This window comes from Trichechus manatus, unplaced genomic scaffold, assembly GCF_000243295.1.
Source record: "Trichechus manatus latirostris isolate Lorelei unplaced genomic scaffold, TriManLat1.0 scaffold00048, whole genome shotgun sequence".
Classification (NCBI taxonomy): Eukaryota; Metazoa; Chordata; class Mammalia; order Sirenia; family Trichechidae; genus Trichechus; species Trichechus manatus.
The window spans coordinates 11,031,702-11,058,975 of NW_004443984.1; the positions used below are offsets into that span (position 1 = coordinate 11,031,702).

The 27,274-nt window shown below is 48.7% G+C and overlaps 1 protein-coding gene across 1 annotated transcript in view; it reads left to right on the forward strand.

The window, feature by feature from the left end:
* The first annotated feature begins 2,644 nt into the window (after positions 1-2,644).
* ALDH4A1 (aldehyde dehydrogenase 4 family member A1) overlaps positions 2,645-27,274 on the forward strand; it is a 43,063-nt gene continuing 18,433 nt past the window's right edge. Inside the window, exons 1-4 of the mRNA XM_004377276.2 lie at positions 2,645-3,096; positions 18,736-18,829; positions 19,476-19,568; positions 23,818-23,933. Coding sequence (XP_004377333.1) covers positions 3,035-3,096; positions 18,736-18,829; positions 19,476-19,568; positions 23,818-23,933 — 365 coding nt within the window. The 5' untranslated portion in view covers positions 2,645-3,034. The remainder of the gene's footprint in view (positions 3,097-18,735; positions 18,830-19,475; positions 19,569-23,817; positions 23,934-27,274) is intronic.

Consider the following 27,274-nt stretch of genomic DNA (forward strand, 5'->3'; position numbering starts at 1 on the left):
AATCTATTTATAAAGCAAGAGACTCTCATCTATTTTTATGAAAGGGAAGATTTTTTAATCTAGGGTAGGCAATTGTGGTAGCCCAACGTTTTTCCGTGGACAAGATGTTGTGCATGTTGCTGCTGGATTTAATATAATCAGTACCCTTCAACCTGTCTTCTTCCTGTCCTCACCTCCTAGTCATCCACAGTGATGAGCGACTTCTGTGGAGCGTAGGACCCATCTCACCCCATTGTCCTCTTCCCTGACCCTCCCCCAGCTCCTTGGTCCTTGGAAGTCTTGGGGGGGTGCTTGTGGGGGTGGGTGGGCAGTGGGGAATTAGAAATTGAGGTGGGTGGAGGGGGTAAGGGGTACTGAGGTTGGGAGCAAGCTCTCCTTCAGAGGGTAAGCTCTGATTAGTTACTCTAACTCTGGTCTGCCAAGATCTACTTCCAAGCCAGTTGTGTTTGGGAGATGATCGAGAAGCAGCAGAGTGTGGCCTTAGGGCTGTGGGTTCAGGGAGCACACAGCATCCTCCGTGCCTGGGTCTCAGTGGGTTTCAGGTTGTCAGGCAGCTGGAGCAGGAGTGGAAATGCCAGGAGATGCTCAGAGTCCAGCCCTGGCTGTGCCTACTGCAGGCCAGGAACTCACCTGCAGTCCTGGTTGTGTTCCTCCAGGCTGCGGGATGAGGTGCTGGGGGGTCTCTCTGACCTGAGTCATCCACCTTGAGACAGTGAGCTCTGGTCCTAGAGTGGAGAGTCTGGAGGCAGCTGAGTGGGCAAGAGTAAAGCCATATTCTCTCTCCAAGGGAATTTTCCATGGTGGAGTATTCCAGGCTCAGAGTGGGCTGTGTGCTAGTATTGGGCAAATCCCTCGAATTCCCCTTTTCAGCCCCTCAAAGAAATGAGATAAAGGTACCCCCCCCCAAGACCCTTGTGTGGACATTTGAGCATCTACCTGATTTTTAACCCCACCCAGGGAGACTTTATATCCTGTGATCCCATCCCACCCCACCTTTGCTGTTTGTCTCCAGCTGGGTCTAGCATCAAGGGGAAGGGGGAGGGTTTATACTCACTGAAAGACTACTGATCCTACTGAACACCAACCTGTTTACTGTACTGTTGTAAATATCATGCCCTTTATATCCTGTATATTGGCTTCTTTTAAATAAAGAGAAATGTCTTAGAATTGATAGTGCTTCTTTTTTTTAATTGAGGATGAAAATTTTGGGATGGGAGAGGCAGGAGGACTGAAACAAACTAATTAGCCAATTAGTTAGAAAAAGGAAATCTCACATCACCTGTTACACTTGCATCTCACAATGAATTCTTCGAAAGGAGACAAAGCAGGGATTATCATATACATTTTACAGAAGACAGGGCCAGGGAGGTCACAGGCTGAATAACTGGCATAGTCTGGTTTGGTACTGAGGTCCTGTTAACCACAAAGCCCTCACATCTTAAACCTCCACACAGTACCCAGGAGAGGCTCTGGGTTTGATATTGTCCAACGCTCTAGTTTTTTTTCTTGTTAATGGCCAAATTCAAGAAGACATTGCCCCATCTGAACTGGGCCTACCTGACTAGGGTCTTCTCCAAGGATGAAGAGAAACAGCCGCTGCCAATTCCAATTTCCTTTTTTGCCATCTTTAAGATATGCACTCATGTAGTTTCTCTTTCTTACTTCTCACTCTGCGCGCGTTCCGATTCCCCAAAGTCTCTTAAATGGTGTGCTCTTCAGGAGGAAAAGCAGTGGCATGAGATGATAGGCATTTTGAGGTGGGCCAGCAAAAACGAGGGAAACCCTCGGTGAGAGGGATTGACAAAATAGCCACAACAATGGATTCAGGCATACCAACAATCATGAAGATGGCCCAGGACCTGCAACAGTTTATTCTGTTATACGTAAGGTCGCCATGAGTCACAGCCACCTCCATGGTAACTAATAATAATTATTAACCCCATTTTATAGATGAGGAGACTGAGGCCCAGGGAGGTTATGTCACTTGCCCAAAGTCATGTGGTCATATGGAAAAACCAGAATCAGCATCAGAACTCTGTCTCCCAAGCAGGAACTCGGTTCACGCAGCTTGAGGAAATATAAACAGATGTAACAGTGTGAGAAAGTCTATAACTACTTTAGGAACAGAATGGGTCCCGAAGACACGGTCATCAGGAAAGACTTTAGAATCCGAGTCTTAAATAACGTTCAAGCATTCACCAAGCAAACAACTCCCCAAAGAGAAAAAGGTATTTTGATTTAGGCGGGGTTGGGGGGGGGGATCAGAGCAGTGGTTCCGCGGCAGAGGAATTGAAGGAAAAGCTAAGCCTAGAACGGCTCTGATGATAATCTGCAAGAAACCAGGCCGAGCTTGAAAAGCTCCAGGCCATAAGAGACTGGGTGGCCCTGTGACAGGCCGGGAGGTGGAGGGCGGCTGGGTCCGGGCCAATGAGCTGGCTGGGTGTGACCCTGCGGGGCGGAGGAGTCCGGTAGCCGCACAAATTTAGAGCCTCCCAACAGCCAAGCGCAGTCCCAGCTGCCAGACGCCTACAGCACTTAACGGGCTGACCTGGGACCCGCTGCAGCAGGTCTTTCCGCCTAGCCTCAGCACGTGCCCCATTTCTGCTCTCCTATTGGCTTTTTTAGCGCCCCTCTCTCCCCCGCCTAAGAAGGCTGCAACCTCACCGTCCCTCTGATTGGCTCAGGGGCTTTCATGTGTCACTCTGATTGGCCAAAGGGCCTCACGCCCTCTCCCCCTCCATCCCGAGGACGATTGGGTCATACCATCAACAGTGGAGGGGCTAAAACGTATATTCCAGGGCTTCCCTTGTCCTGCATTGCACAGTGGTCTCCTTAATGGCCACATAGAAAAGTTTTATTAACAGGAGGTATAGGTATATAGAAAGGGGTTTCGGCTGGTCCCTAGCTCGTAGAACAGTGGGGGTGCTCTGATCCCCTTTCTCTCCTGGGTAGTGCGGTCCCAGCGGGGCGGGATCTTGCTGTCTTGCTCTGCCTGGTCTTAAGCTCCCACTAAGAGCCGCGCTGCTAGCCCGAGATGCTGCTGCCGCCGCCCGCGCTTCGCCGCGCCCTGTTGGCCCGCCCCTGGAGGGAGGCCAGGTGAGTGAGCACCGGGCTGAGGAGGCCCCGAGCACCTCACCTCCAGGCCCGGGGTCGCAGAGTCTCTGGGCGTCCCCCGAGCCGGGCTCCAGTCCCCGCGGGACTCCCCAAGCGCCCCCCTACTCCCGGGGTCTCTGCCTGCAGTGCCCCCGCCATCCACCCGGGCCTTCCTCCCACGGGGATCCCTCAGGTTCGCCCCCAGTCTCCCTCAGGTGGTTACTAACCTTCAGCGATAGGTGCTCCCTTCCCGAATCCCGCGGCTCGGTGGGGTTCCTCGGGGCTCTCCCAGGTCCCACTCTCGGAAAGTAGCCTTCGATTCACTCATCTTCGTATTAATACTAGATTTTCGAAATTTTCCCACCCCTGAGTGCGCTGGCTTCCGCCGAGGGACACCTCTGTCTTTAGCATGTCACGGTTCTCACCTCTACACCCTTGACTCACATTGATGACCCACCCCTGGGATTCACTGAATCTTCCCTTTTCTCCTTCCACTGGCGTTTCTTCTGCCTCTCTTCCAATTCCCGTTTTTTCAAGTTAAGTGCTGGATTCGAAACAGGGACAAGAGAGACTCCTTTCTAGTAGGTGGAATAGTAATATATGTGGGGTGCTTATAATGTACCAGAAACCCTGGTGGTGTAGTGGTTAAGTGCTACGGCTACTAACCAGAAGATCAGCAGTTCGAATCCACGAGGTGCTCCTTGGAAACCCTATGGAGCAGTTCTGCTTTGTCCTATAGGGTCGCTATGAGTCGAAATTGACTCGACGGCAGTGGGTTTGGGTACAATGTACCGAGGAGCCCAGGTGGCTCAATGGTTAAGCACTCGGCTGCTAACCAAAAGGTCTCGAGTTACAACCCACCAGCCCCACCAGCCGCTCCTCAGAAGATGTAGGAGTCTGCTTCCGTAAAGATTACAAACCCTGTGGGGCAGTTCTACTCTGTCCTATAGAGTCTCTATGAGTTGGAATCTACTGGACTGACAGTGGGTATAAAGTACCAAACACTGTGCTGGGCATTTGGCATATATCTTATTGTGAGAATTAAATGAGTTAATTTGTAAAATGCATAAAACTGCCAGGCCCATAGAAAGTGTTATTATCATGATCGTCAGTATCACTTTTATTTAAACTTCTCACTCCTGTAAGGTAGATAGTATTATCCCAAATTAAACCAACCAGTTGCTGTCAAGTTCATTCCGACTCATGGAGACCCCATATGTGTCAGAGTAGAACTACTCCATAGATTTTCAATGGCTGATTTTTCAGAGGTAGATCACCAGGCACCTCTGTGTAGACTTGAACCTCCAACCTTTCACTTAGCAGCCGAGTGGGTTAACTGTTCACACCACCCAGGGACTCCTATTACAAATTACAGGTCAAGAGACTGAGGGGCAGTTTGGGGTGGAGCTGCCCTTCAGACCCAAATTTGCAAACCCTGACACTGGAGTTGGGTTTCTGGATCCTTGCCCACTCAGTGACAATTGTTTTCAGAGCCCCTTCTGTTCTGAACTAGGTGGGGGAAGGTAGGTAAGACACAGTCCCAGTCCCAGAAGGGCTCACAGTCTGGCGGGGCTACCACTGACCCCTGCATGCCTGTGACTCTTGGCCTCCCTTTCCGAGCTGGGCAGCCCTCACTGAGTTTGAGCTTTGTTTGCCTGACCCCTGGGACTGTGGCCTGCTATGTCTCCCCTGCTAAGCTATGCCCTTTTCTGAGTTAATCAGTGTCCCTTCTCCCTCCCTGCCCCCAAGAGATGGCCGTGGGGTGCCCTGGGTCTGGGTGAGTTTCAACACAGTTGTGTGTCTTCTGTGGGTGGGGAGGGGCTAGGGACGGGCACAGGAGGAGGCCATGAGACAAAAGGACTCCTCTTCCAAGCTGAGATCAGAGCCGTACTTGCCAGCCCCTCAGCGTGGTCCCGTTTGCAGGCCTCTCACTGCACTCTGAGACCACCTCTCTCTAGACAGAAGCCCGGGGAAGTGTGACCATTTCACAGATTCTCAAATTTCCTGAGAATCTACTACATGCAGCTGCTGTGCTGAACACACTGGAGGTGAGGGATACTCGGAGGATTTGTGTGGATGGGCCTTCGAGGAGTTTCCACTTAATGGGGGAGAAAGGCTGAGACATAAAAAAAACCTCTAATATGTGGTAGAAGGGGTCCCTGGGTGGTGCAAATGGTTAATGCACTTGGCTGCTAACTGAAAGATTAGAGGTTCAAGTCCAAAGGCCTGGCAGTCTACTTCCAAAACATCAGCTGTTGAAAACTCTATGGAGCACGGTTTACTCTGACATGTATGGGGTCACTGTGAGTTGGAGTCGAGTCAACAGCAGCTGGTTTTTTTAGCTGGTAGAAAGCAATCCCTATTCTAAAAGAAAAGCTCATAATAACAGTATTTATCAAGCAGTCAAGTGCCATGGCCAGGCTTTGTGATGATAAGCACTGTGTTATTCCCGTTTTACAGATGGGGAAAGAAACTTAATTTACCTGCCAGTTAAGGCAAATGGAGGACTAAAATCTCGGTTGATCTAACTCCGGATTCATGCTCTTCATTTCGGGGCCTCCTGAGTTGAGAGGAGAGGGAGCATTTTGCAACCAGATCCCCAGGCTTGAGTTACCTCTTCTGCTGCAGCAACTGGCCTGATACCCTAGGGACAGGGTTCTCAACCTCGACGATATTAACATTTGATCTGGATAATCCTTTGCTGTGGGGGGCTGTCCTGTGCGCTGGAGAATGTTAGCAACATCCCTGGTCTCTCTACCCATTAGATGCCAGTAACACCCCCCACAGTCATGACAATAAAAAAGTCTCCAGAAATTGCCAAATGTCCTTGAGGGGGCAGAATCACCCCTGGTTGAGAACCACTGCTCTAGAAGAGCAGGTGTGATATTTGGTCACTGATTCGTTCATTTATGAAAGAATTATTCAGGACACACCTGTAATGTACCATGTCTGCGCTTATGGAGAAGCTGTTTTAGGACGTTTTTCATGATATCAGTGTCCTCTACATAAAACTCTAATGCCAACAAAAATGGCCTCTTTTGAGGAACTGGTATGGGTGATGTTCTTTAGAAGTGTTTCCCTTTTTACCTTGAGTGCCAGGAATCTCAGAACCAATTTTTAAAAACACCTTTGATTGTGTTTTTCTTAAGTTAATAGATGTCCACTGGGGAAAAAAATACAGACTAAAAAAATACAAAAGTCATCTGGAATCTTACCACACCAACCACTGTCACCATTTGATTAATATTCTTTCAACTTTTCATGAATATGTATGCTTTTTAAAAAGCAACATAAAAACGGGCTCATCCTGCAAATCTGTTTTTACAATCTTTTTTTTTGCTGCAAATACTTTTTTGTAGTTTGCTTTTTCACTTCATAGACTTGCCTGCTTCACTGTAAGTTCCCATGTCCTAGGAACTGTGTCAGGCACCTGGCAAGCCCTCTGGTTAAACATTTGATGAATGAATGAGCTTGGCACATGAGTCCTTCTTTGTCTACAGATAATGATCACAACCATTCTTGAAGTTCTTTGTGGATGACCCAGAGGTGACTGCTAGTGACCCGTAAAAAACCCATTGCCACTGAGTCGATTCTGACTTACAGCGACCCTATAGGACAGAGTAGAACTGCCCCATAGAGTTTCCAAGGAGCAGCTAGTGGATTCGAACTGCCGATTTTTTGGTTAGCAGCCAAGCTCTTAACCAGTACGTCACCAGGGCTCCAACCTATGATGTAGGTCTTACTAACCCATTTCACAGATTGAACAACTGAGTCCCATGGAAATTAAGTAAAAGCTTGTCCAAGGTTTCAAGCTAGTAAACATCAGGCCTCCCAGTTGATGGCCTCCTTTTTCCTTTGACCTTCACTTCCTGCCCTTTTCTTTATTTCATTGACTTTGTCATAGATGTCCTCATTTGTAAGCCTTTGCAAATTCTCTTTGGAAAGAGGCAGGATATGTGTATTTACATGTAAACTTAATAAATAAAAGAACTAGCCCAGGTACATTGTAGGTTCAAAATAAATGTTCATTTCTTTCCCTTGCTTGCCCTTGCGGCTAGGTGCTAGGGGTCCAGAATTGACTCCGCTTGGCCCTCTTGCTGTCAGGAAGGTGCTTGTGGCTGGTGCTAACCACTACCCTGCCCCCTGCTGTCATCCTGGGTGACTGTGCCCTGCACTCAGCCCGCCTGCCTGTTTAGTTCTCGAGGAACTTCCCACCCAGTGCTGGCCCAGACTGTCTTGGGCAGGGCCTGGTGGCTGCACACAGCTCGCTGGACACTCTCTTGACACTCTCTGCCCTCTCACTTCTCCAGGCACATGCCAGGGCCATACCTCCTACCTGGAATGCCCTCCCCTAGCTACCTTGCTGACCCAATACACATGCAGTGCATTGTCACTTTGGCAAGGCGGCCCCCCTTTGAACTTTGCAGTGTCCCCCTCTGTGAAATGGGGATAATCATACTAACGGCTGTGTAGCAGATGGTTGCAAGGATTAGACATGATGTGACAAGCAGCTTGCCGGGTACCTGGTACCTAGTGTGTGCACTGTCAATATTTGAGTGGATGAATAATAAATAGAACTTGCAGTTATCTTAATACTTATTTCTAAAGGTGTTAAAATCCCACTCAGGCAGCAGTTGGCATGGGCACACACTGTGAGCATGCTCTGTTGGCTTGTTGAGAAGGCTGTGATTTGAAGGTCTGCTTCCCCAGCTGGAGGCTGCTTCCTGTGCCCAGCACCTTATTTAGCACATAAAACCAAACCCAAACCCATTGCCATCAAGTCGATTCTGACTCATAGTGACCCTATAGACAGAGTAGAACTGCCCCATAGGGTTTCCACGGAGTGGCTGGTGGATTCGAACTGCCGACCTTTTGGTTAGCAGCCGAGCTCTTAACCACTATACCAACAGGGTTTCCAAAACCAAACCAGTTGCCATTGAGTCCATGCCGACTCATAGCGACCCTATGGGACAGAGTAGAACTGCCCCATAGGGTTTCCAAGGAGTGGCTGGTGGATTTGAACCACTGACCTTTTGGTTAGCAGCCGAGCTCTTAACCACTGTGCCACCGGGGCTCCGCTTAGCACATAGGAGCTGCTTAATGGCCTGGACTCCTCCCAGAACACAGAACATGGGCTGGTCCCAGACCAGCTGCATTGGATCCTCGAGTCCCTGGGTGGCGCAAACAGTTAAGCGCTCAACTACTGACTGCTAGGTGAAAGGCTGGTGGTTTGAATCCACCCAGAGGCACCGTGGAAGAAAGGCCTGGCGATCTGCTTCCAAAAGGTCACAGCCTTGAAAACCCTATGGAGCACAGTTCTCTGCACACATGGGGTCACCATGAGTCATCATTGACTGGATGGCAAAGGGTTTGGTTTTGTTTTTTTCCACCTCTTAGCAGCTCTGTAGCCTGGGGCAGGTTACTCAACCGCTTTGTGCTCATGTTCTTATCTGGAAGATAATAAGAGTAACCACTTCATAGGGTTGTCTTGAGCATTCAGTAAATCATACACAGAAAATGCTTTGAAGAATACCTGGTACCTGGAAGACTCAGTAAGTGTTGGTGCGTTTGTTATGATCCCTGTCAGTGGGCTGCCCTAAGTCTTTGTCCTTGAACATGAATGTCAAGATAGGAGGGTCCAGCAGTGGGAAGAGGGTGGCAGGGTGAGAGGTGTGGAACTCGGGTGTCCTGGGTTTATTTATTCTAGTTAATCACCTCAGATGCAAAAATGTTAGAGTTGACCCTGCTCACCCTAGGGTGTGGCAGAGATACCTGCCCTTCATGGGGACCCCTTCCCCCCAACACCGTGGCAGGGGCAGCGTCCTGGAGTAGAAAGAGCCCTGGGTGAGCCTGGCAGTGTTGGTGGAGCGCTGTATGACCTTGGGCAAGTCACTGCCTGTCTCTGGGCAGCCTCTGTCCCTGGGTGGGAAATAAGGAGGTTCTAACGACGTGGAGGGCAGTGGTTCAGTGACAGAATTCTCACCTTTCTTGCAGGAGACCCAGGTTCGATTCCCAGCCAATGCACCTCATGTGCAGAAGCTTTGTGTGTTGCTAACAGGCTTCAGCAGAGCTTCCAGACTAAGATGGAGTAGGAAGAAAGGCCTGGTGATCTTCTGAAAATCAGCCAGTGAAAACCCTATGGATCACAATGGTCTGGCTCACAGCAGATCATGGGGAAGGTGCAGGACCGGGGATAGTGTTTCATTCTGTTGTGCATGGGGTTGCCATGAGTCAGGGTGACTCAGTGGCAGCTAGCAAGAGCAGCTGGATATGAGGGGGATCAATCTGCCCCATCAGCCCCAGTTACCCTCTAGGGTGGTCGTGAGGACCATGGGTCAGATGTTGCAGGTACTTCTGCCACTGTATGGCTCCAGAGTGAGGAAGACCTGGGTTCAAATCCTGCTCCCTTGCTTATAAGCTGTGACCATGAGTGAGTCAGGTAATCTCTCTGAACCTCAGTTTCCTCGTCTGTGAAACAGAGGTAGTGATAGTTGCCCTCTCAGACTTTTGTAGGGAAGAGTCAATGAGGTCCTCTGGCTAACTCACTTACCATGGTGCCTGGCACGTGTAAGTGCTCAATAAATGTTCCTGGATGTTTTTCCTGGGCTACAAGTTGAAAGCAGCTCATCCTGGGCCTGGGCTCCACCCTCCTGGACCTGCCCTGGGCGCTGTGTACTTTCTCTCTGCCCGCCTCCACTGCTTATCTCAGAGATTAGGCAGATTTGCCTTATCAGGCCCCAGATAAGAGCTAGAAAAGCCAGAGGCCAAGTGAGGCAAGGCTTCTTCCCTTTCTATTTCTCTTCTTGTTGACCTCTGCCACCCCCCACTTTAGCCCCTGGGGAACCTAAGGGACTGGCATCCAGCCCAAGGCATTAGCAGAGGAGCACTGGCCCGACTCCAGTCCTGAGGGTCCTGCGTCCGCTCTGACACCATGTATTCGTTCATTATTTTAAAAGGGATTTGTCAGGTGTTGACCAAGTGCCCTGCAGAGTAGCCAGTAATGGACAAAATGGGCTTGGCCTGCCTGCATGGAGCTGGTGACCTGGTGGGGGACATGATCATCATAGCTCTGTAATGAGGGTCATCACCAGTGCTGAAAGAAAAGTATGGGGCCATGAGATGATCTAGTGGGGTCCCCATTCAGGCTGTGTGATGGAGAAAGATCTTACAAGTAGTTGTGGGGTGCCATCAAGTCAATTCTGACTAGCGGCAACCCCATGTGTTACAGAATAGAACTGTCCCATAGAGATTTTTTTTTTGCCTGTAATCTTTATGGAAGCAGATTGGCATGCCTTTTTCCTGCAGAGCCACTTGGTGGATTCAGACCTTTCCGTTTGCAGCCAAGTGCTTAACTATTGTGCCACCAGGGCTCCTTGTACCAAGAAGAGGGGACCACAAAAAAGACCATGGTGGCTGGATTGTAACAGAGGGACAGAGGAGGAAGACAGGAAGGGGAAGTACTCAGTTTTTTTTTATGTTAGAAGAAATGGGAAACCACTGAGTAGAGCTGAGCTGTGTGTGTGATGATCAGATCGTCATTGTTAAGAATATAACTTTGGCCACTGTGGAGGGCCTTGGAGACAAGCATGGAGCAAGCAGAGTTCATGGTGCCATGGACCGGGTGGAGGCTGAGGTGGGGGGATAAGAGGACCCCCATCTACTGCAGGACCTGGGAGCCCCACTGCCATCCATTTTCTGGTCTGTAAATTTCCAGGGCTGCCTTGACTGGCTCCTGGCACTGTCCCGTCCTGACATCCTGGGCCACTGCAGTTTTAGTGCTGAAGCCTTTTTTGCTCAGATCCTGGTACTTGCAGATGGAGAGAGAGACAGCTTGAGGTCTCAGGCCTGTGAGCCCCCAGGTGGGCAAGGGGCATTATCCCAGGTTGTTAGGGGAACTGAGTCACATTCAGACTCTGCCCTGTGCCCCCTTCTTGAGGTGGAAGGACTGGGGGATGCTCTAAGAAAGGTGGGGCTGGAGTCATCCCTGTAGCCCAGCGCCAGGTAACTTGTAGGCGCTCAGGAGACGTGATGAAACCGGTGAGCTATTGTTGATTCTTCCTGGGCAAAGACCTTGTCTGATGGGTCTGTCTCCTTGCCTGGCATGGAATAATTGTGTATGAATTGAATGCAGCCTGCCTGGAAGGCCCTCAGATCCTCAGACAGGCCTGAGTCTCTGGGTGATTCATCTCCGCCTTCACCTGAGCCAAGGGGAGAGCCCTCACGTTCATACAATCCTTTAAAATGGCTCATCAGCAAAAAAGAAAAAAGAAAGTTTGACTGGAGTCCCCAGATTACTTTTGGCTGCAGTTGACTTTCTCTAACAACTCAGACTGACCTATGAACTAGTCTCTGTTCCCCAAGCCACGCTCGACTGACCGACCCCTGGGCCAGGGCCCGGAGACTTTCCAGGAGTAGAGAAAGCCATGGGGTTGGGTGATCCTGAGGTCAACATTACCGGGTAGAAACCCCAGGTTCTTACTCGGCATGACTCGTATTGGCCAATAAAGGAGAGACTGAGGTGGGATGGCAGAAAAGCACCTTTATTTCATTGTGCAAGGAAAGGAGTCAGTCAGAGCTGCTGCCACCAAGACTTCTCCCAGAGGGTGAAGGGAAAATTTACTTTTAAACAGTTTACAAGTAGGGAGTTCATAAAAGTTAAGTCAGCAACGTTCTTAATCATACACAGGTGCAATGGGGTTTACATATAACTTCAAAGCTGTGGAGGAGGAAGCCAAGAGAAGGAAATGGGATTCTGATGCAAAGCTGCCTGAGGCTCTGCCTTAACAGTGGACCTCTGCCTGGCGAAAGTGGAGGGAGGCCTGTGGGATTTCTGTTTCTGAGGTTAACTGGGAGGCAAGAGGGAAATGAGAGCTGGTAGCAGCTACATTTCAAGCTTTTGCCATGAGTGGGACATGGTGCTAATTTTATTACATCAGTATTTGTTGAGCACCTGGGCCAGCTCAGAGAAGGTGATCCTTGGGGTGTTGTGGGAACCACTTTGCCTTTGAAAGCCTGGCCTGGTGAGAAAATGCCTTCCTGAGGTGGAGTGACATTCTTAGAGACCTTTACAATTAGAAAAGCCCTAGAGCACTGTAGACCTGAGAGGAACAGAGTTTTACTTCCATTTTTTCAGGTGAGGAAACAGAGGCTTGCAGAGTGTAGAATAATTTGCTGAGGTCCCGGAGCAAGTGTGGGTTTTGGTCCTGGAGTTGTCTGGTTCGAAAGCCTGTGCTTCTCCCATCCCACCAGGATCAGGGTCCAGAGAGGGGTGTGATGGCCCAGGTATTTAATGAATCCCCACGTCCTGGCTCCCAGCCCAGGATGCTTCCTCTGCTGTCTTTCTTGTCACCTTTCTGTCCCTGGCTAACTAGGAGATATTGTTATGTGCTGTTGAGTTGGTTCCGAGTCATAGCAACCTTGTATACAACAGAACAAAAAACTGCCCGATGCTGCATCATCCTCACGATCTTTGCTATGCTTGAACGCATTGTTGTAGCCACTGTCAGTCCATCTCATTGAGGGTTTTCCTTTTTCACTGACTCTCTGCTCTACCAAGCATGATGTCCTTCTCCAGGGACTGGTCCCTCCTGATAACATGTCCAAAGTAAGTGAGACAAAGTCTCACCATCCTTGCTTCTAAAGAGCACTCTGGCTGTACTTCTTCCAAGACAGATTTGTTCGTTCTTCTGGCAGTCCACGGTATATTCAGTGTTCTTCACTAACACCATAATTCAAAGGCATCAATTCTTCCTCGGTCTTCCTTATTCACTGTCCAGCTTTCACAAGCATGAGGAGATTGAAAACACCATGGCTTGGGTCAAGCGCACCTTAGTCCTTCAAGTGACATCTTTGCTTTTTAACACTTTAAAGAGATCTTTTGCGGCAGATTTGCCCAATGCAATGCGTCTTTTGATTTCTTGACTGCTGCTTCCGTGGACATTGATTGTGGATCCAAGTAAAATGAAATCCTTGACAACTTCAATATTTTCTCCGTTTATTATGATGTTGCTTTTTGGTCCAGTTGTGAGGATTTTTATTTTCTTTATGTTGAGGTGTAATCTATACTGAAGGCTGTGGTCCTTGATCTTCATCAGTAAGTGCTTCAAGTCCTCTTCATTTTCAGTAAGCAAGGCTGTGTCATCTGCATATTTCAGGTTGTTAATGAGTCTTCCTCCAATCCTGATGCTGCATTCTTTTTCATACAGTCCAGCTTCTCAGATTATTTGCTCAGCACACAGATTGAATAAGCATGGTGAAAGGATGCAACCCTGACACACATCTTTCCTGACTTGAAACCATGCAGTATCCCTTGTTTTGTTCAAACGAGTGCCTCTTGGTCTATGTACAAGTTCCTTATGAGCACAATTAAGTGTTCCTGGAATTCCCATTCTTCACAATGTTATCCATAATGTGTTATGATCCACACAGTCGAATGCCTTCGTGTAGTCAATAAAACACAGGTAAACATCTTTCTGTTATTCTCTGCTTTCAGTCAAGATCCACCTGACGTCAGCAGTGATATCCGTTGTTCTGAATCTGGCTTGAATTTCTGGCAGTTCCCTGTTGATGTACTGCTGCAACCGCTTTTGAATGATCTTCAGCAAAATTTTACTTGAGTGTCATATTAATGATATTGTTAATTACCGCATTCTGTTGGATCACTTTTCTTTTGAATGGGTACAAATATCGATCTCTTCCAGTCCGTGGCCAGGTAGCTGTCTTCCAGATTTCTTGACATAGACAAGTGAGCACCTCCAGTGCTGCATCCATTTGTTGAAACATCTCAGTAGGTATTCTGTCAATTCCTGGAGCCCTGTTTTTCGCCAGTACTTTCAGTGCAGCTTGGACCTCTTCCTTCAGTACCATTGGTTCTTGATCATATGCTACCTCCTGAAATGGTTGAATGTTGACTAATTCTTTTTGGTACAGTGACTCTGTGTATTCCTTCCATCTTCTTTTGATGCTTCCTGCATCATTTAGTTTTTTCCCTGTAGAATCTTTCAGTATTGAAGCTCGAAGCTGGAACTGGGAGGTGGTGATATCCTACTTACTGACTGGTGATGGATATGGTGCTGCTGAGACAGTGACTACCCTCAGGCCAGGTAGAGGCTGCCAAAAGCCAGGTGGCTTCTGGGCTGACTCAGCAACTCAGCTCAAAATTCTGTCAGGAACCTTTGATATTACCCAGGGGTGGACACCACCCTCCCCTTTCCAGGGGGGCTGTTGGGGCTTGTGGCTGCTGGTGCTTTCAGTCTCCTCTATACCCTGCTACCATCTCCTGGGAAGCTTTTTGCACTAAGTCACCAGCCTGAGTTCATTAACCCTTGAGGGGCTGAACATCAGGCCTCTCCATTCTTCCCCAAGACAAAATCTACCCTGGGAAGGGACAGTGTAGATTTTAATTTATTGAGCACATGTATAAAAACCCGTTGTAATAGAGTTGATTCCAACTCATGGTAACCCCATGAGTTACAGTGTAGAACTGAGCTCCATAGGGTTTTTTGGGCTGTGATCTTTATGGAAGTAAATTGCCAGTCGTTTCTTCCATGGTGCCGCTGGATGGGTTTGAACCACGAATCTTTGGGTTAGTAAAATCGAAAACCAAACCTATTGCCATCAAGTTGATTCTGACTCATAGCGACCCTATAGGACAGAGTAGAACTGTCCCCATAGGGTTTCCAAGGGTGGCTGGTGGATTTGAACTGCCAACCTTTTTGGTTAGCAGCTGTAGCTCACTGTAGCTCTTAACCAGTGTGCCACTAGGGCTTCTTTGGGTTAGTAGTCAAGTGCAAACTGTTTGTGCCACCCAGGGACCCTTGAGCACATGTATAGCTTTACAAAAAGGTCCCTGGGTGGTCCAAACAGTTTGCACTCAGCTACTAACCTAAAGTCGCATTGAACCCACCCAGCAGTGCTGTGGAAGAAAGTCCTAGTAATTGGCATCTGTAAAGATTGAAAAAACCCCAAAAACCAAACCCATTGCCGCGGAGTCGATTCCGACTCATAGCGACTGTCTTAGTCATCTAGTGCTGCTCTAACAGAAATACCACAAGTGAATGGCTTTACAAAGAGAAGTTTATTCTCTCACAGTCCAGTAGGCTACAAGTCCAAATTCAGGGCATCAGCTCCAGGAGAAGGCTCTGTCTCTCTCTGTTGGCTGTGAAGCAAGGTCCTTGTGATGCATCGGTCTTCCCTTGGTCTGGGAGCTTCTCTGCGCAGGAACCTCAGGTCCAAAGGATGTGCTCTGCTCCCGGCACTGCTTTCTTTATGGTATGAGGCTCCCATGTGTCTCTGCTCACTTCTCTCTTTTATATCTCAAAAGAGATTGCATTAAGACGCTACCTAATCTGATAAACCTCATCAGTATATTAACCACATCACAATGATAGCATTTACAACACTTAAGGAGATCACATATAATAACATCATAGTCATAGAGTTTACAACATATAAGGAAATCACATCAGATTACACAACCATACAACACTGGGAATCATGACCCAGCCAAGCTGACAGATATTTTGGGGGGACACAACTCAGTCCATGACAGGGACCCTATCAGACAGAGTAGAACTGCCCCATAGAGTTTCCAAGGAGCACCTGGTGGATTTGAACGGCGGACCTTTTGCTTAGCAGCTGTAGCTCTTAACCACTACACCACCAGGGTTTCCCTGTAAAGATTACAGCCAAGAAAATCCTGTGGAGCAGTTCTACTCTGTAAAACATGAGGTCACCACAAGAGGACTTGAGGCCAGCAGGTTATAGCTTTCCACGATTATCTCCTTAAATCTTCACAGTAACGCCATCAGGTGTGTGTCACCGTTTTACATGGGAGGAAAACAAGCTCAAGGAAGTGACTTGCCCAAGGTCACACAGCTAGAGTGTGGCAGAACTAGGTCTGTCCTAGACCCAAATTTTTTGCTTTGGAGTGGAGCAGGGAAAACTGTAGTTAGAAGAATGTGGGTGTGGCTGATGTGGCCTGGGGTGGGGCAGAGCCCCTGGTTCTGGATGAAGGTGGGAAAGGAGAGGAGGGAGAAGGTCCTCAGTGCCCATTTTGCCCCTCTGGATCTTGCTGGAGGTGGCCCCTGCCCACCCCTCCCTCCACTTCAACCACACAGGCTTCCCCCCACCTTTCTGCTTTTAACCCATACTTCCTACTTGGGGCCTTTGTGCTTGCTGTTCCCTCTGCCTAGAATGCTGTTCCCCACCTCCTCCCAAGGCCACTCCTCTACCTCCTTCGGGTCTCGACTCACTGACTCAGGTGTCACCTCCTGGAGGCCCTCCTGGCTACCCTGGTAAAGTAGGCAGGGTAGTGGTAACTTTTCCCCTGTTGAATCACGTTTGTGATCATCGTCGATAATGATCGTGTTTTCTTCACCGTGTCTCCCACTGGAGGTCAACTTCGGGCAGGTGGAGGCCTGGCTGTCTTGGTCACTGCAGTACTAGTTGTCATTGAGTCTATTCCAACTCATGGTGAGCCCATGTGTGTCAGAGTAGAACTGTGCTCCAGTGGTTTCTAATGGCAGATTTTTTGGAAGTAGATCGCCAGGCCTTTCTTTCGAGGTGTCTCTGGGTGGGTTGGAACTGCCAGCCTTTCAGTTAGCAGGTGAATGTGTTAACTGTTTACCACCCAGGGACTCCAGGTCACTGCAGTAGGTCCTCAGTAAATCTTGCAGAAGAATTAAAGGACCTGCCCCCATGGCCCCTGGTTTTGTGTCTTCCTCCGGGCCTCTTAGGCTGGGTCTTTGAACCCCCAGACCCCATCCTAGTGAGAAAGAAAAAAAAGTGGCCCCGATGTCAGGACTAATCTGACACCCACAGCCAGGCCACTTGTGTTCTCCTGTTGGACATAAACCACCTTAGAGAATACCAGCCTCAGGCAAGGTCACTGTGCACCCAGGATAAAATGAGACAAAGCAAGCCCACTCCCTAATTTTGTCTAAGCCACAGACATGAACAAGGTCACTGTGCCACCCGCAAAGTAGCAGGATGCCCGTCTCTGCTAAATGAGTGACTGCTACGTTTTTACTCAGTCATAGAATTGCCCCCAATTTCCGGCAGCCTCCAATCCAGAGCAAAGCCCCACTTCCTTAGACCCTCCCTCAAAGCACCCAACCAAAGCCCAAATAAAGAGCCCTGGTGGCGCAGTGGTTAAGTGCTTGGCTGCTGACCAGATGGTTCTGTGGGAGAAAGACTTGGCAATCTGCTCCTATAAAGATCACAGCCTGGAAAACCTTTTGGGGCGGTTCTACTCTGTCACTTGGGGCTGCTATGAGTCAAAAATCCACGTGACGGCACCTAACAACAACAAGGCCCAAATCCTATACTTGGTCCTTTCTGACCCTCTTACTGAGATACCCCACTCTTCCCCGTGGTGAATGTCTCCCTGGCCACAACAAGCAATAAACACAACTGGTCGACCTTGATGTGTCCTGATCATCTCTAGCTGGAGGGTGATGGTACTGGGTTTTTCTGGACTCAAATCCAGATTCCTCCTGATCATATGACCTTGAATTAGTCATTTCTCTTTTAGGATCTAACTTACCGTATTTCATAAGGAGCCTTGATGGCACAATGGTTAAGTGCTCAGCTGCTAACCGTAAGTTTGGAAGTTCAAACCCACCAGCTGCTCCACGGGAGAACGATGTGGCAGTCTTCTCCCGTATAGATTACAGCCTTGGAAGCCCTATGCAGCAGTTCTACTCTGTCCTATAGGGTTGCTATGAGCCAGAATTGACTTGACAGCAGTGGGTTTTTTGTTTGTTTATTTTTGTAATTTGGCTGATGGCCAGGTCCATTGATGACATGACGGATAAGAGGCTTCATTAACTCGAATTTGCTGTGTGCATCTTAGGTGGGCTTGGTGGTCATCGTGGGCCTCATTTATAGATGAGGACACTGCAGCTGGAGGGGAAGACCCAGCTGGGAAGTGGCAGAGCTGGGGCTGCAACTTGGGAATGACTGACCCCAGCATCCCAGCTTTTATCCCCCTGATATCCCACCTTTGACCCCTGGACATGTTAGGGGAGTGGTGAGTGGTTACTAGTCAGTGAGGTCCTGGGGCTCAAGATTGAACAGGGTCCCTGGAGCCAGGAGTTCTTGAAACTCATTGCCCTGGAATCAGACACTGAACCCCCAAACCAGTCCTCCCTGTGGCTGCAAGCTGAGTTCAGGGCAGTCCTCCATGTTCACAGTCCACATCTTGGACATTTTTGCCCACCCGGAGCTCTCAGCCCTTTGTACCCAGGGAATGTCAGCGGTTCATACTCTGGTGGGATTCCACTCTGGAATGTGCTGCCTTTTCAGCTGAGAGAAAAAAGCTACATGGTCTCTTGGGATAAAGGGAGAATAATCCTCCATATGTGCTAAACACTTTAAACATTGTTTTATATCTGAATTAAACCTCAAACAATCCTGTGAGCTTGGTATGACTGTTCTCACTTAATAGAGGCAGAAACAGGCTCAGAGGAGGCAAGCCACATGACCAAGGACACACAGTAGCAGGACTTGAACCTTGATTTTTGAATTTCAGGCTTCTGGGCCAACCCCTGGGGCCCCTGTGGAGATAGAGGGGCCAGGGTCTGGCACTGGTGGCAGCCGCTGCTGACCTGTCTGCCTCTGTTCCCTTCTCTTGTGGCCCAGGCTGCGGTGGAAGCACGTCTCCTCCCTGAAGGTGGCCAATGAGCCCGTCTTGGCATTCACTCAGGGCAGCCCCGAGCGAGATGCACTGCAAAAGGTAACGGGGGCTGGGGAGTGGGGAACACACACAGGGCACCCAGCAGCCCCCAACTCTGCTCCATGCTTGCACCATCACCCCCTTCTACCCTTGCTCCCTGCCTTCGGGAAGAAGCCTGGAGTGAGGGGAGAACTGGGAGCAGCAGGGGTACAGCCTGGAGCCACTTTGGGACGTCTCAGCCCAGGTCAGGGTTGCAAGCCCACAGATACTCTAGGCTTAAAAACATTTTCAAATTAATTGCCAGTATCTTATTTTATTTTTTGTAAAACTATAGATAACGACATTTGCCAATGCAATGTTTTTCCATGTATAGAATTCAATTAGATCAATTACGTCAATCATGTGGTACAGCCGTCACCATTAATTACCAATATCTTAAAACTCAGGCCATTAAACATGAAATTCAGGTGCAGTTTTTATGTTTCTGTAATGGGAAGACCTGCCGACACTTCCTGGGTGGTGGCAGTGGACTGAGCTGAGAGATGCTGAGACTGAGCTGAGAGGACATACTCTCGTTGATTGCAGACCTGGCTCAGCCCCCTTCTCATTGGTGGTCCTGCCTGGCACCTGCATTGTAGACTCTGCATCAGGGTTTTAGGTGGGGAGATTAGAGGGACCCCATCTGTGCTCTTGCCACTCTCCTCAGGCCTTGAAGGACCTCAAGGGCTGGACGGAAGCCATCCCGTGTGTGGTGGGGGACGAGGAGGTCTGGACCTCAAACATACAGTACCAGGTGTCGGTAAGTATGGTGGGCGGGCAGGGCTGGACTTTTGTCCTCTGAAGCTGAGGTGGCCCTCCCTGACACACACAAGCATAGAACGTGTGTTCTCTGCCTTCCAGAGGTTTGTAATCCATTCTCAGATTTTGATTTCCATGGACTAGTAAAACTCCAAAAGGCAATCTTGGGGAACTGTTGTAAAGTTGCCAACGTCACACCCTGCAAGAGGAAGTTAAAAACAGTTACCACCAGCTTTGCCATCTTTTTAGAAAAATTGACGCATTGAACATAGGAAGGAAAGACAGAATGTCAGAATAAAAGATAATCCTGAAGTGTCAGACCTCGTCTAAGTTCAGGGGAGGAGAGGGAATCAGCATCATCATCAGCCCAAAGCTGATTCCTGTGAGGTGGAGGTCAGACATACCTACACTCTCCAGACTTTTTTTTACCAAGTCTGACACCAGCCCCTCCCACAGCACTCTGTACTTCTCTGCTGGGTTCTATAATTCAATAATTCATTGTAATGCCTACACAGAACTCACAGACCATACTCAAAATTATGGGGTTTATTAGGGAAGTTAACAGGTTACAGTTCAGTTTGAAAGTAACAGTAAGTTCTTCTATCAGGACAGCTTCTTAGCCGTGCCTGCAGGCAGGTCTCTGCTACCAGGCCCTGCCTGGGCCTGGCCTCTGCCTTGCTTGGGCAAGTGTTAACAACTGTTTAGTTCCACTGATAAGTGCCCCTGGAGGCACCCCACCCTGCCAGAAAGTCTCTTGCCCAAAGACGTTCAGCTCTCTCTGTGAGTTGGCAAGCCCACTGTAGCTGCCTTGCTCTGTGAGCTGAGAAGCCCATTGTGCTGTCTCGCGCTGGTCTCCTGGTTCCGCTGCTGCTATTTCTCTGCTTTTGGACTCTGCTGTGCTTGCTGCCATCTCTTGCCATCTTGTGCCTTGGACCATCTCCAGTACTATAGCTCTCTCTGTCTCCTGTGTCTAGGAGGTTTTCAGCACAGAGACCCTGGATCCAAAGGATGTGTTCTGCTCCTAGCTTTTCTTGACGGTAGTGAAGTCTCCCCTCAACCTCTGGGATTGACTCTTTTTAAACCCAGTAGGGTGGCAAAACTGACCAATCCCCTACAAGGGTTCCATGCACCTTGTTTGCGTAGTTCCACCCAATCATTTTGTGGGAATTACAAGACCATGGCTAGAAGGACTATATAATAGCATTTCACTGCACTGTACTTTCAAAGACAGGACAGTCACTGGAGCCCTGGTCTCTATTTGGGAACTATGGTTAAGCACTTGGCTACTAACTAAAAGGTTGGCAGTTTGGATTCACCCAGAGGCACCTCCGAAGAAACCTGGCAGTCTACTTCTGAAAGATCACAGCCATTGAAAACCCTGTGGAGTGCAGCTCTACTCTGACACACATGGAGTCACCATGAGTTGGAATCGCCTTGATGGTAACTTCTTTGGTTTTGGTTTTTTGGTCTGACAATGAGCCCATTCTGAAGTCAGTGCCAAGGGCATGTCCAAGGGCCGTCTCCTCCTGGAAACCTTCCTGCTGGATCTGTGCTACCTCTAGGACTCCCAGGAAGCCCTCGTGCGAGGGCCCCCCCATCTGCACATGGCTCCTCCTTTTGTCCCTGCCATGCCTCTTTGAGGTGGGATGAGCAGGGAGTTGGCTGCCTATTTTGCAGATCAGGGAACAGGCTCAGATATATGAAATGACTTCTTGGGGTGGAAAGATGTGAACCCATTGCCATCAAGTCAATTCCGACTCATAGCAACTCTATAGGACAGAGTAGAACTGCCTCAGAGTTTCTAAGACTGTAATCTTTACAGGGGGCCCTGGTGGCACAGTGGTTAAGAGCTTGGCAGCCAACCAAAAGGTTGGCAGTTTGAATCCACCCAGCTGCTCCTTGGAAGCTCTATGGGATAGTTCTATTCTGTCCTGTAGGATCGCTACGAGTTGGAATCAACTTGACGGCAATGGATTTAATCCTTATGGAAGCAGACCACCACAACTTTCTTTTGTTGAATGGCTGGTGGGTTTGAACTCACCGGCATTTCGGTTAGAAGCTGAGTGCTTTAACCACTGTGCCACCAGGGCTCCTTGGAAAGAAGTGAAATAGATGAAAATCAGGTTCTCCAGAACCAAATCTTATTTATTTTGATTCAAATTAATTCATTTATACCCTGAATACATCCAAAAAGGACATAAAAATAGCCTATTTATTTGAAGACAGGGCAGCAAGATAATCTTTTGAAGTGGATGAGAAGAACATTGACAAGAGGGAACAAGGAAGGGACCTGCAGAGGATGGGACCTGGAAGAGACTGATGACAATCTGAGTACCTTGAAGTCCTAGGTGCTTGCTGGAGGTAGCCACAGACTGTAAGTCTCCTAGTGGCCAAGGGGAAGAGGAGAATACAGCATGTACACTCTTCATTGTGTTCATGAAATAAAGTCCACCTGCTTGGTAGGAGAAGCACGACCATTCCCGACACTGGGCCCAGAGAGAAATTCTCCCAAGGGCATCATGAGAACATGGTAACATAACAAGCACTATCCCCACAAGTCTTGCAGTTGATGCTCAGATGTTTCATGGGCTGTTTCTCATGCTCCATCCCTTTGTGTATGCCAAGGACATCATTAAATCCTGGGTCCTGAGGGTGCCAAGGAGTTATCCTTCAGGGCCCCTGCTTCTGCTCCTGGGGTGGTTTTCCCATTATCTGGAGCTGAGCTTGCAAACTGATAGCCTGAAGCTTTGTTTCACCTACTTGGTATTTCTAAAACCTAAAAATGGAGAGAATTGGCATTTAAAAAATACAGATGTCTGCCTTCTCTTAGGGGTGGGAAGGGGCCACCTGAGGCTGGATTCTCGCAGGCCGCCACATGTCAAATGGAGCAGCAGGGCTCTTTCCAGTGGGCCCCAGTCCCCACTACTCCCTATTGCACAATGCCAGCCCTCGTCACTCATTCCCATCGCCTGCCTGGCCCTTGCAGGCATCTGTGTTTGCGGCCCTGGTCCAGAGAAATAGCTGGTCGGCATGTCCTCTAGGCATCTCCTTAACTGTTTCAGCAGGGGGTTTACTAGATATGGCACAGGGAAAAACAGCTTGCCTGGGGGGAGGGAGGGCAGCTGGTCTGTGTTGACAGTGAAGTGTCACCCACCCATGTTTCCCAACAGTCTCTGACTTCGGGGGTAAGAGTGACATCCTCTTGTGTCTATTGAGGATCTTGGCTAGGATTCATGGCTGAATGGATGACTGTGGCGCTTTCTTGCAGGGTGGCCTGAGGGTGAGCATGTGGGCCTGCTCCAACCCCAGGCAGGGGACTCACCCCATTCCTTTTATTCCTTATCATGACCCTGATAATTTTAGCCCAGAAAAGTTTAAAGCAAATACCCACCTTGGCTATGAAGAAAACAAAACATACATGTGTACGTACCCATGCACACACATAGACACACAGAGACACACACAGACACATACACACACAGAGGAGGGGGGGAATTGATTGATTCTAGCTTTGTGCAAATGCAGCCAGTTGTAAAATCTATGCCAGGGTATGTAAATAAGGTAGCCTACTCTATGCCATTACTTGCTAGAAACCTGCTTAAAGTTCAAAGACAGCTGCCAAAAGGATGACTTGAGCTCTTCTTTTTAGCAGGGCCTGCGGTCTCTGGTGGGAGGCCCCTGGGTAGCTCAAGCAGCTTGTGCTCGGCTACTAACCTAAATATTGGTGGTTCAAATCCACCCAGTAGTACTGCAGAAGAAAGGCCTGGTGATCTGCCTCTGTAAAGCATACAGCCAAGAAAACTTTATGGAGCAGCTCTGCTACTCTGTAACACATGGAATTTCCATGAGTTAGAACTGATGGCAACAGGTTTGGTTTTTTGGGTTGGTGATCTGTTGTTAAGGATAGTTTCTAATCATGTTACTAAAACCCTATCCACTCATTCATTCAGTCACTCAACAAACCTTTGCCGAGTACCTGGGCACCAGGCCCAGCACAGGATGCTGGGACATAGTGTTGAACGAGACAGACAGGGATCTCCCTCATGGAGGATGAGGTTGAGCCAGTCCTCAGCCGTGCGCCATGGGAAAAGCCAAGGGGGTCACCCACCAGGCAGAGGGAAGAGCAAGTGTGGAGTCCCAGAGGTGGAGAGAGGATCAGTGTCTTGCAGAATAGAAAGGAAGCCAGTGGGCTGGAGCGGAGATGGTGAGGAGAGGTTGCCAGCGATGACTGTTGGTTCTTATCTGCTGAGGTGTCCTGTAGGTCCTGCTGCTGGTTCAGCAGCCAGAGGGCCCAACACCTGGAGCCACCGGAGCACTGCCTGGAGTTTGCAGGCCTCACCAACCTGGCTCCTCAGGCCTGCGTGAGGTATGTGCCCAGGTACTGGCTGAGAGCTAACCTCCCACGACCTTGCTCACCAGGGTCACAGCTCTGCCTAGAACCTTCCTTGCCTGCAGATTTCCAGGCCTCTTGTAGCCACTGCCGGCACCTGGGCTTTCTGAGGCAGTGAGACCCTGGGATTTTGATAACCCCCTTGTGCGGGAGGGTGCGGGGACACTTCTGGTTTTCATTTCCCGTATTTCCTCACTGACCTGGCTGGAGGTTGTGGCCATGGGGTCATCCTTTGTAGAGCCAGGCATTTGGGGCCTGCTGGAGTGTGAAGGCAGTGTCTGTATTTGCCAGTGGCGCAAATGGTTTATGCTTACCTGCTAACCTAAAAAGGCTGCTGATTCGAGTCTCCCCAGCAGCACCACAGAAGAAAGGCCTGGAAATCTGTTTCTGTAAAGGTTACAGCCAAGAAAACCCTATGGAGCAGTTCTACTTTGTAACACATGGGGTCGACTTGAGTCAGAATTGACTCGACAGCAATGGGTTTAGTTTTTTGGTTTGGCATTGCTGATTTGGGCTTATGTATACCCTATTGGGAAATGCTGAATTTGAAGGCCTCAGGTCTGAGCCACCTTCTTGGCCCCTAAGCATCATGGGCCAATCTCAGGTGTTGACAAGATCTAGGTGACTGTGGCAAGGGTTAAAATGAAGAGGAAAGGGCCACTTTTTCCTTAGATCTAGACCAGCACTGCCTGATAGAACTTGCTGCAGTGATGATGGTGGAAATGTTCTGTATCTGCACTGTCAGTACAGTAGCCGCATGTGGCTAATGAGCACTGGACACGTGGCTAGTTGGCTGAGGACCTGCATTTAAATTTCAGTAGTCACAAGTGACCAGTGGCAACCATATTGGACAGCGCAGGTTCAAACAATCCCATTGGAAGACTGTTGCGTTGTTGTTAGGTGCCGTTGAGTCGATTTTCGACTCATAGTGACCCAGTGTGACAGTAGAACTGCCCCATAGGGTTTTCTAGGCTGTAATCTTTACAGGAGCAGATCGCCAGGTCTTTTCTCTTGCAGAGCCACGGGGTGGGTTTGAACCGCCAACCTTTCAGTTAGCATCCGTGCACTTAACCATTGTGCCATCAAAAAAAAAAACCAAACCCATTGCCCTTGAGTCGATTCCAACTCATAGTGACCCTGTTAGGACAGAGTAAAACTGCCCCATAGGGTTTCCAAAGAGCAGCTGGTGGATTTGAACCACTGACCCTTCAGTTAGCAGCCAAGCACTTAACCATTGTGCCACCAGGGCTCCTTATTGTAAGACTAATGGATGGCAAAAATGTTGACATATCGGGCATAAACTCTATTGCCCTCCCTGGGTAAGGGTGGAAGTGAAGCTTCTCTCTGCTCTATTGTTCCTGTTAGCATGCAGCACCGCCAGGTTCTGCTTCTAAGTATTTGTTGAGGATCTTCCCATTGGATGAATAAATCTGGGTCTCGTACAAGGGGCTCAAGAAGTTATTTCCCTGTTCCCCAGTGACTTTGGAGGATGGCAGACACTGTGAGCATTTCACAACACTAGCATATTTTTGGGGGACAGAACCTATCTGTGTTTTAAATCACAGAAAGTTATTAACTCTTGTGTGAAGAGACTTTCTACTAACCCGCCAGAGCTGATTTGGAAGAATTTTCATCCATGAGCACATCTGATCCTCATCTCCATGCGTGAGGCAGGGGTACAATCCGCATTTTCCAGATGAGGAGACTTAGCAAGGCGAAGCCAACTGCACAAGGCCCCACAGCTAGTAAATGGGAGAGCTGGGATTCGAACCTGTGTCTGTCTGGCCACAGAATCCAAGCTTTCCCTGAAAGACTGTGTGGTCTGTGTCTTTCTCCTCTTGGACTTAACTCTTCTGATGTGGGAGCCACATGTCACCTCTAGGGCCTTGTAAGGGAATGTAACTGTTGGAGACAAATGAGTTGGTGTTCTGCTCTCAAGAGGGAGAAGTCTTTGCAGGCTGGTGTGACTGGATAGAGCTTCCTGGGGGAGGAGGTGGGCCTCAAACTGGCAGAAAAATAGGGGGAAAAGAGAGTGTGTCGAGGAAATCTTGCTAGAAAATGGACTCTGAGCGGCCATCCAACATACAATTGGTCTAAATGCATATGGAGCATTGGAGGAAGAAGGAAGCCCAAAAATCAGAAAAGCAACTGAACTACAGGACCAATAGTCTCCAGGAACCACTGCTTCCTCTAACATGAGACCAAAAGAACTGGATAGTGCCTGGCTACCATTACCAAACGTTTTAATTGGGAACACGTAGATGGATTCTGGTGAACCCATTGCCGTCGAGTCAATTCCGACTCATAGCCACCCTGTAGGACAGAGTAGAACTGCCCTATAGGGTTTCCAAGGCTGTAATCTTTGTGGAAGCAGACTGCCACATCTTCCTCCCACAGAGTGGCTGGTGGGTTCAAACCTCCAACCTTTCAATTGGCAGCCAAGAGCTTTAACCACAGTGCCATCGGGGCTCCTAACTGGATCCTGACAGGAAAAAAATGTGGAACAGAACTTCAAATTCTCAAAGAATCCAGACTTACTGAATTCACTGAGGCTGGGGGAACTGCTGAGATTGTTGCCCTGGGATTCTCTTCACACCTTGAAACTATCCCCTGAAGTCATCTTCTAAGCAAACAAAAAAACAGTTTATCTTCAGTCAAAGATTAGACTGAACTATGGGACATAATATGATACTTGTGAAGCGTGTGCTTCTTAGCCCAAGTAGATACATGAGACTAAATGGGCAGCTCCTGTCCAGAGGTGAGATGGGAAGGCAGAGAGGGTCAGGAGCTGGTTGAATGGACACGGGAAATCCGGGATGGAAAGGATGAGTGTGCTGTCGCAGTATGGGGAGAGCAACGAGGGTCACATAACAATGTATGTGTAAATTTTTGTATGAGAGACTAACTTGAATTGTAAGCTTTCACTTAAAGTAGAACAATAAAATTAAAAAAACAACAACAACAGTTTAGCTCAAAAAACAAAAAAGAATGTTATCCTTAAGTATTGTGCTTAAAAAAAAAATCTATATGAGATGGAAGAGATAACAGTGGCCCTGAAGCGTAGATAGAAGTTTAGGGCAGTGAGTCTCAATTAATGGGGGTGAAACAACTAGAACAGAAATGCCGAGAATGTTGACAGTGTGAAAGATGGAACCGATGTCACTAACAATATGTGTAGAAATTGTTAAATGGAAGCATACTTTGATATATATATTTTCACCAAAAAGTAAGTTAAAAAAAAAAGAAAATGAGCTGTGTGCCCATCGCTCCCTGGCACCCCGCTCCTGGGCAGTGATCCCACTCTTCTCTCTTCTTCC